At 29.1% G+C, this 10172-nt stretch overlaps 1 protein-coding gene across 1 annotated transcript; it reads right to left on the bottom strand.

The window, feature by feature from the left end:
• Positions 1–1705: 1705 nt before the first annotated feature.
• On the bottom strand, positions 1706–10139 carry LOC105829894 (alsin). Its single transcript, XM_036282351.1, has 14 exons — positions 8950–10139; positions 6602–7927; positions 5951–6520; positions 4926–5295; positions 4608–4809; positions 4324–4504; positions 3995–4161; positions 3750–3859; positions 3468–3679; positions 2777–3331; positions 2521–2697; positions 2218–2386; positions 1940–2122; positions 1706–1858 (listed from the first exon to the last, which is right to left on the bottom strand). Exons 1-14 carry the CDS (start codon positions 9288–9290, stop codon positions 1811–1813), a joined length of 4611 nt encoding a protein of 1536 aa, XP_036138244.1. The 5' UTR covers positions 9291–10139; the 3' UTR covers positions 1706–1810.
• Between the last annotated feature and the right edge of the window lie 33 nt (positions 10140–10172).

Below are 10172 nucleotides of genomic sequence, written 5' to 3'. Positions count from 1 at the left end.
CTACAACATTTGGAATGTTTGGTATTTGAAGAATAAAATTTTTTACATATTGTGATTAATACAATCCTTAATTCATATTTTAATGCATTCAAATGGAAATGTAATACTTATGATCTCTCATACTATTTGATATTAACAATTTGATTTCTTAATTTTGGCTTCGACAAACATATTATAAAGTTTATATAGTATATTGGAAATAATTATTGTACATTCAATTTAATATATTAATCCGATAGAGCCTGCATAATTGATCTTAGTAAAACATAGATATACGTATAATAATCTATATTAATTAAAAAAAATCTGGCAAAATATTTTATTATTTTCTTTTGGAATTTAAAAGAGAATAAATTGTATTATATAATTCTTTAATAAAAAGAGATAAAATTTATAATAATATAAGTATTGAGTGATAAACAAGCTCTTTTGGATTAATATAAAGAATATGTTTCAGGTACATGCTAGTTATTAGGAAACGTCTTTTTTGTTTAACTAATATCACATATAAATAAAATAAAAGTAAAGTAAGAGACAATTTATGGAACACATATAACGGCACAGTTAAATAATATCTATTTGTAAATAAAATTGTAAGTTCAACTTTTTTAACATGTATTATAATTATATGATGTATACGCATTCTGAAATAGTTTAAAATAACTAAAACAAGTTCTTAAAATTATTGTTATATCTTTTACATAATAAGATAGTGTATATCTTTAAATTTAAATTTTAATTAATATATATGTATTAATTATATAATAATATTAATTCATATATATATGTGTGTATATATATATATATATATATATATATATATATATACATACACACACACACACACACACATATATATATATATATATATATATATATATATATATATATATGTATATGCTGTTAAATCTCTTACAATACTATACACATATTTCAATGGACTATACATAGAATTTGTTAATAGATATCTAGTACATACTTTTGCAAATTACATGGTAGAAATATACTCTTTATATGAATTAAAATAGAAACAGTTAGTTGCGCGCGAATTGTTTAATGAGGAACAAATTTCCTCTCTTCTTTGTATTCATTTGTATTACAATAATTTTAGTATATGTATTATGCTATATATTTATAATTCATTTTCAAATCATAATAAATAAGTGTTTAAAGTAATATTAATAAGTATGCTGCAATCTGTATAAAAGAGAATCTCTATTAAAAGTGATTATTTACAAATTTGAAAAGTTAAATATGATATGCAATTATAATATGTAAAAAAGTTTTTCTAAGCGTTTCTGTAAGTTAACATTAGAGATGATAAAATATACAATGTATATAAATAAAGGTAACTTCCAACTTTTTTTATCACATCATATTGAGCTATGCTTCTATGGCCTTTTAATGTGTGGTAGCCTTGGATAATAGAGAACTGGAAGTACTGAAGTTCAGTTTCAATGTATGACTCATATGCAAACATTATTTGTAGAACATTGAATTAAGTAATGATAACTACTTACTCTTCTAATAGCAAACTTATATACATTTTATAAAAACGAAATGAACTGATATGTTATACCTTATCTGAGATTTTGGCTTCATATAATCAAAATGCTAAAGCCTATATCATGTATTCTAAATGCAAATTATCACTTTTGTTTTTATTATAATACAAATACATACTTTTCACATGTCCATTTTAATCTTTTTACGTGTTTTTATGCGGATGTAATCTTATTCTTATGTATATCTCTTATTCATATCTGTATTGATCATTTCATTGTACCATATATTTGTAGAGACATCGACTTTAATCGCCCATGTTCGTTTTTTCTTGTAATATTTGGTAATAACATGCCTATAATAAAAATAATTTAGTTTACTATTTTAATTTGTTGAGTAACTTTTCTATTTTTTAATCATTGCAATCATATCTGACCTTAAGTGTAGTAAACATAATGCCAAGTTCTCCATTTTGCAAGTATGGCTCCATGAAGTCCTCAATAAAATGTATCTCACTCCCTAGTTGTAACACACTGGCACGTACTACAACAAAACTAAACACTGGAAACAGTTCGTCCATCGTCCACAGATACGTAGACCCTAATTGTTTTTGTACTGCCTGCAGTCAAATGTAGAAAAATACATTAATAATTCATTAATAATTCATTAATAATTACTTAAATAGCAATATTAATATTGTCTATGTATTCTTACTTGTGTCATTTGTTCAAATGTATTTTTGACCACTAACAGCTTTTCTAAAGGTGAAAAAGTTGTTTTAAGTTGCTGTAATGTTTCTACAGCCTCACTGAAATATGGTTCATGCTGATATGGTAATGAATTGTCTGAAATGCTCATTACATTCGTAGTTTTCCAGAATTTCCTGCAATTTTGTATGAAAATACAAGTAATGTAAAAGTTAAATACAAATATAATTATTACAATATTATAACAAAGTAAAATATCTCAATATATGACAATTAACTTTTTTTATTATTAAATAAATTTGTTACTTACTGGTCAATTTCAAGAAAGGCCATTAGAGTAATATCAGGCTGCTTATTCCATTTCATTAATCTTTCCCAGTATGCATCATCTTCCTTTTTATTATGTAAGGCGTATAATACAAAAAGTGCTGAATGTACACGTGGCAGTAATATCGGATGAAGTATTGCGGCAGCGCTTATGACTTGCCTAAAAATAAATATTTTTTAATCAGAATGCGTCACTGAGAATCTTAAATATAGGTTTTTATATATTTTACAATACATACTCTTCTTCACTATCAGTTTCAAGAACATATTCCTTGCCACAACGTGGCAGAGCCGGGAATAGAAGAAGCACAATCTCATATATTCTTGTTGTAATACTGTGAAGCTCTGACACTGCATGGCTAAGTAATAACGGATGTACTCTTACTCCACCATAAGTAGCTGTATATACTGCAGCTATTTCTGTTAATAGAGCGCCCAATGGATGATGCGGACTTTCAAAAGCTTTCACTAAATACTTATGAATTTCATTATAAGTCTGATTGGTGAGTTTGTCTCGTCCAAAGCCTGGTATCTTATCCAACTGATCGATAGTTTCGCTACTTCTTTCTTTTATATTTGAATTATTGACAGATAATTTTTTTCGTTGCAATGTTTTTTGATGAGATTTTGTTATTATACTAGCAACATTTTGCCATACTTTTTGCGTTTCTACAGATTTCTCATTATAACTGGAATTTTTGGTGATTGGTTCAGATACACCCAGTTGTTGATAGCATTGTTTAAATATTGCTTTCCATTTTTGATCTGGAGATACACATAGTTTTCCAAAAGATCTGAAAAAAATGATAATATAAAATGATAATAATATAAAAATAATATAAAAAGCTATATAAATTAATTTGTTATTATAATAATTAAATTGTTATTAACTACTAGTATTTAATATTAAAATAATAAACAAGTACTTACGCAGGTTTTGAATTAGATTGTGCAGTTCCACTAGCTTTATTCATATGCAATGTAGCAATAACTTTGACACCTTCATTCCATGCACCATTCATGTTGCCTTCTAATCTGTCGCCACTTCGGAATGTTAATGTACCTTTTCCACAAAATATACCAGCGGACTTAAATTCGCCTTCATAATGCGTGCCGTCTTCAAATACCATTACTCCATGACCCTAATAAACAATATCAAAATACTTTCTTTTCAAAAAAATATTTTGCCTTAAAAATGTTTAAAAATATTACCGTTAAGACATCTTGCGTAAAAACACCTTCATAATAAATGCCATCGAGTGTCACAATCAAACCATTACCATGTTTCATGCCATTACTCCATGACCCAAGATATTTTTCACCTATATCATTGAATTATTAATATGTGTAATTTTAACGTTATAATAAAAAATTTTATTAGAATTATATTATATTGTATTTCTAAGATTTTTTTTATTTTATGGTTTACTTTTAACTTAACATAAGTGTGTATTTACCTGTCATTATATCATCCATTATTCCATAACCTTGTTTAACACCAACAGCCCATTCTCCAATATAAACAGATGCAATTGACGCCATAAAGTGGCCTTCTTTTTTAACACCATGACCATGAGGTAACCCATCTTTAAAATATCCTTCATAAACATCTCCATTGATGTACCTAAAATATTCTTGTACAATTAATTTTCTATGAATAATTGGTAAATTGAGGAATATACTAGAAATTAAAGTTTACACTTTACACACGTACACAAACATATTATTTCATAAAATTAATAAATTCTAATAATTACGCGACCATATTTTCAAAAAAATGACTCACTTCATTGTTCCATATCCATTTTGCTGGCCGTCTTTCCATTGTCCTTCATATACACCTTGCGCTGGAATTTCCATCTTTCCGGTACCATGAATAACACCCTTATGAAACTGGCCTACATATGTACGACCATCTGACCATTCCAATTTCCCTGACCCATGTGGTTTGCCATTTAACCATCGTCCTGTAAATTTAAAATATAACTTGATGCACATATTTTTTTAAGTATAACTTATTTCATGTACTTCTTTAGTATGTGACATATATCTTAATATAATTCTACAAACCAGAATATTTCGCATCTTTAAAAACATTATGTTTTATAAAGGAGAATGAGCTGGTTCGTGCTAGTGGAGGCACATTTCCGATCACTCTTTGTAAACTACACTTTATAGTATTTTGTAAAGCATGTAACCATTCATTGCGTTCGGAAGGAGTAGGAGTGTATAATACGAAATTATCCTCTGGAGCACCAACCGATATAGCATTCTAAATAATGAGTAAATTTGTTTTTAGTTACATTCGCTATCAGTTTTCGTTATTAATAAAGTATTAATAATGATAATGATAATGTAATAAGAGACTAGAGATAAGTAATTTTGTACCTGTACACTTTCAGAGTCTGGTAAAAGTTCCACCCATAACGTTCGAAGCGGGTGAATTGTATGTGTAGTGCCAGTGACATGTATGAAAATATCTGTTAATAAAATAAACCAATGCGATGAAAATCTACCAGAATTGAGTATCGATAGCGGATACGTTCTTGATTCTCGAATAAGTCTTCTATTGGGAGATCTTAGCGATTCTCCTAGCTTTCCGGAACTTTCCCAAAATAATTTCGTAGCTTCTGCCTCTTTTTGACGTTTATCTTGTTCGTCATGTACTTGTTCCCATTTTATAAGAGCTTCTTGTAATCGTTCAACACCCATTTTTATGCCGTTACTTTTTATTAGACTATGAATCATATTCTTGTATCTATAATAAGATATTGTATTATTTTATAGAAATTTCAGTGAAATGTTATTATAGTACATTTAAAATTCATGTTATACATGTAGTAACATGATGAATATAAATAAATATATAAATATAATATTGTAATTATATATGTAATATTTATAATATAGAAAATAGAATATATACGTGGGTGATTTGAAAAGTCCGTGCAAAGTCAGAGAGATAGCACTACTAGTGCGTATCGAGATTATTTTCAGTTTGTAGCATCTCTTGGAAGAACACACACGAAATTTCAGCCAGATCGACTGTTTCTTTGTGTTTGGTGTTTGTTTGAATTGAGGAAGTCGAGTGATTTTCAAAAAATGGACGAAAAAGAATTTCGTGTGCGGATTAAACATTACTTTGAAGTTAACATTACTTAAAAAAGATAAAATTAAGATTGCCTATTTCGGTTTGTAAGCAAATCTTGGTGCTAAGTATAAATTTTTCTATTAATTTAATATTTTTATAGCTCATATAAACTGTGCGCCGACAATTTTCATCAGTCTTCATCAGTCTTGAACCACAGTTACTAGTTAGATATCGATGCTCACGCATTTTTAAGAATTCTCTCCTCCTTTTCCCCCCAAAATATATGTATAAATAGTATATTTATATAATATATAAAACTTACCTATTTAATTTACATAAAGGATGCTGTAATGCCATTGTTATAACAATTTCATTGTTATGTTTTTTTATATCATTACTTTTTAAGTTATATACAAATAAATTTGATACTACTTGTGGCACTTCAATAACTTTTGCAATATGCATAAAACCACCAAGAGATATAACATCGCAAATTGCATTCAAATAGTATTTATATACTGTAGTAAATTCTTCTATATTGGCAACAATTGTGACTTCATATGCTTCTCCAATATGATTAAAATAATCCCACAAACTTATGACATTTAAAACGCTAAAATGCATCAACTCTGCATAACAACGACACAGTGTTTCATATACATTGGCTTCCTGGGTCACGCCGCTTTTCTTTTGAAACGGCTTAATGAGATTTTGATAAACAGTCAACATTTCTTCCAAAAAAATCTGATCATTTATCAAATCTTCTGATACATTTATTGCCGGTTCGTTTATCACAGAACAACAACTGTATTGCCCAGAACTAAAAATCTCTCTCGGACTGTTTGATCCTTCCTTATTTTGTATGTCAAGTTGAAACATATCCCCGACTTTGCTGAAATTATAATTGCAATGCATTAATAAATAAACAGAAATAAAATCATATAAAAAGTAGATTTTTATTTTATTTAGTTACCTCGATTGTCCGATAAAATATAAACCATGGTGCATCATTATTAAACTATGGAAATTGCCAGCTGCCATATCGATAGCTCTTTCATTGGAAGATAATTTTGTGGTGAACAATTGAGGAGCGCTTTGATCTACTGTAGTGTGCAAAGTGACCTGTTTAAAGTTATTGCGACCCCACGCAAATACTCTGCCGTCCAATGTTAAAGCAAGTACATGGAAGGCACCACAAGATATCTTTCTAATACCAGTATGGCTGAGCTTTGTTACTAATACAGGCCTTGGTCGTTTAATAATATCTCCCGTTCCCAATTGTCCATACTGTACATCACCCCACGTCCAGAGTTCTGTCGCCAATATGTTGCTACCAGTACGAGACAATGTATTAATCCTTTCGTTCAAGCCGTGCTGGGATAATTCGTGTTCAGAGGAGCCAGTACTCGATGACCAAGGAAACTCTTCGCAACGCAAGCTCAGTGCCAAACTAGTTGCAGTAGGCTTTGTATAAGTATCTCCTTGTTCTTCTAAGTGTTCATTGCTATCAGCCTTGCATTCATTAATATCGGAACTACCACTCATATGTCTAGATAAAGTTACAACTTTACCACCTACATTCTTAACCCCTTCATACACTAAGTTCGCCATATTTGAGACATTTTGCTTTATCAATCTTGTTGACCGATCAACACTTTCCATGGGTATGTCTTCCTTTCCACTTCCATAGGATGAAACCCAAGACAGTTGCCTGGTTAGAAATTGTCGAGCGGTCTCTGTGTTTATAAATATAACATTTCTCTTCTCATCTTTATCAGACTCTGTTAAATTATTTAGACATTCCTCGCCATTTTCAACAATGTCAGACGATTGCTGTTCCTTCTTGTCCATTTCTGGCAGAGGAATGTGCTCTTTACTGGCAGTGGACAGGGCGCTGATAGAATTTGTCGAACGATCTTCGCTGAACTGCTGTGCATGATGACCAGTGAGACATGTGTCTGATGACGTTACACTTCCAGGACTTAACATTACATTATTAAGACATTGTGGACAGGAATTAATAAAGACTTCCTCTTCCAACTCGTTTTCACTATCCGTGTCATCTTTCATAAGTTTGGTAGTTTTTCTCACAGCAGCCACATTAAAATTAGAACCACAAGCAATCTCAGATACTGTTCTACCTTCAAAAAATTTAACTTTCTTTGGTTCTGTACTACTTATGTCTATCTGCGGTTGATTACCACTAGCCCATAACTGTCCACTGTCTGTAACAAATAACGCCGCTTGATCGCTAACTGCTATAAATTTCACTTTCACTACTTCATTTTCTTCTTTGTATCTAAAAATAAGATAAAATATTTTTCTATAATTAGGTATATTATGCTAATTAAACTAGTTATAACAGCATAGTTGATAAAACATTTAGACAAAACAAATAAAATCTTTGAATCAGAATAAATCTTTATATCTAAATAACAGAATGTATATAAATTTAAGAATACACAAAAAACATATTTTATAATATTAATATGCACGGTAAATTAATATTTTTAAAAAATTAAATTAAAGTTAATAGCATATAAAATTAATTTAGTTGCCAAAAATTACATAAACAAAAAATTAATTAAAAGTTGTGTTAATATTAATTAACTTAAATTATAAAAGTTAATTTTAAAAAGCATTATTTAAATTAAAAATATATAATTAAATTAAAATATTATAATTTTTTATTAAATTACTCTATATTAAGAACAATTAAAATATAGATCATCAAATAAATTTAATATTTTATTTATATATAAAATTTACATAAAATAACAAAGAAATAGTTTTTTATTTAAAAATGTATTTTTTCTTTTACACAAATTTTTAACTTATAAGAAAATTAAAATTTGTGTTTAAAAAATAACTAATTAAAATTAAAAATTATCATTTAACTTTTTAACTTAGTTATTATTCAATTCTGCTTTTGTTTTATATCACTTTTGCTAAAACAAAAACAACAATTAAAAAATTGTCATTTTTAATTATCTGCAAAAAAATTTATTTTTGAAATTTAGTACTAAGCAAAGATCTAATAAAATGACATTTGTATTCCTCAATAGTCAGTACATAAAATTAATGATAATATCAAAAAGGTATTTAAAAAAATATTACAAAATTTTAATAATTTCAAACTGAAATTATTTAATTTCTATTCAAGTTGGAAAACTATTTTCACAAGAATCTTGTATAAAATCTGTTATACAATCAAAAAATATAAGGAAAAAAAGATAAGATCACAGTTAAAATATATAAATAGGTATATATATAAACTTTAATTGTGAAAAAATATATCTCTCAACATATCTCTGCACATACCCATGGCTACAATACTTTACTTCCTCCTTGAGAATGATTGAGTCTACAACACTCATGTCCTGAGGATTTACTTTCAAAACATGTCCGCTAGTGTTGGCGACGAACAGGTGTTCGGAATTGGATGCCAGGTCGACGACATCGAACTGGACCCGTTTGAAAACGAGCGCGGAAGAGGCGTCCTCGCGAAGTGACACCTCCCCGTGGTAGAGGCTGTTGGTCGTAGTCGCCGCGAAAATGTGATCCTTGACGGTGACGAGCTTGGAAATGACGCCGTTCGGTTTGTCGTCGAACGTGTAGGACAATTTGTCGGCGCCTCTCCATAGATACATGTGCTTATCCATCTCACTGTACGTGGTTTGACAGATAGAGAGTAGCTCGCCTAACCTACGCAAAGACCCTTCTACAAATGTTTGTTTAACCGCCAGCGACTGACGCCACTCTCATTCGTCATATTATCTGCAATAACGTTTCCCCCGTTAAACACTTTCGCAAACGTGCAGCAGGGGATTTGCAGGGCGGCATGATCGAACGAACGATCTTTTTGCTGTGACTAACATCCGGCAGGTATCGGTTGGTACTGATACTACTGATATCAGCTGATTCGAGCTGTCGCTGTCGGACGCGACAATTACGCGAGATGGGAGAAACCTTCGTGCGGGATTGCATGCATTTTTTTTCGCTCCATTAAAGCCGATTTACATGAGGTTTTAAAATTAAATACAATTATTCTTAAAAATTAAACTATTTATGGTCTTGCACACAATAAAAGAACATTAAATATTAAAAATAAGAATTTCAAATTTAGAATTTTATTAATCAGCAAAGCCCATCAGTTTTACAACTTACAAACTTTTAATTTAGTTTAACCAGATTTTAATTAACACACTTTTATTTTATATAAAACAACCCAGATAGCACAAAATATATTTATAAAATATTTATAAAATATTGTAATCTTTAAAAAATATTTTTGGAAAATAAATTTGTAAAATATTTATGAATATTTATGAATATTTATGATAAATATTCTGTGCTATTTTTGGAAATTCATCTTTAAACATGGATTAATTAATTCTAAAAATTAAAAAAAAATTAAACCAAGATTAAAATTAATTTATATTGCAACAGAAAAATAGCGTATGATAGAAGAATCCTCTTTTTCTCTTATGCTAAAGAAAAAGAAAAAAAAAGAAAAAAAAGAAAAAAAATTTCATGCAACAATT

The sequence above is a fragment of the Monomorium pharaonis genome, chromosome 2 (genome assembly GCF_013373865.1).
Source record: "Monomorium pharaonis isolate MP-MQ-018 chromosome 2, ASM1337386v2, whole genome shotgun sequence".
NCBI classification, from domain to species: Eukaryota; Metazoa; Arthropoda; class Insecta; order Hymenoptera; family Formicidae; genus Monomorium; species Monomorium pharaonis.
Note: the sequence above shows the minus strand (reverse complement) of the source record. Positions and strands in the feature narration are given on the sequence as shown.

Bases quoted from the DNA above. Each gene is read 5' to 3' on its own strand.
- LOC105829894 (XM_036282351.1), bottom strand. From the start codon at position 9,290: ATGGATAAGCACATGTATCTATGGAGAGGCGCCGACAAATTGTCCTAC. The intron at 3,860-3,994 runs GTAAATACACAC...TCAATGATATAG, and splicing joins AATGGATGATATAATGACAG to GTGAAAAATATCTTGGGTCA. The intron at 3,332-3,467 runs GTAAGTACTTGT...CATTTTTTTCAG, and splicing joins CAATCTAATTCAAAACCTGC to ATCTTTTGGAAAACTATGTG.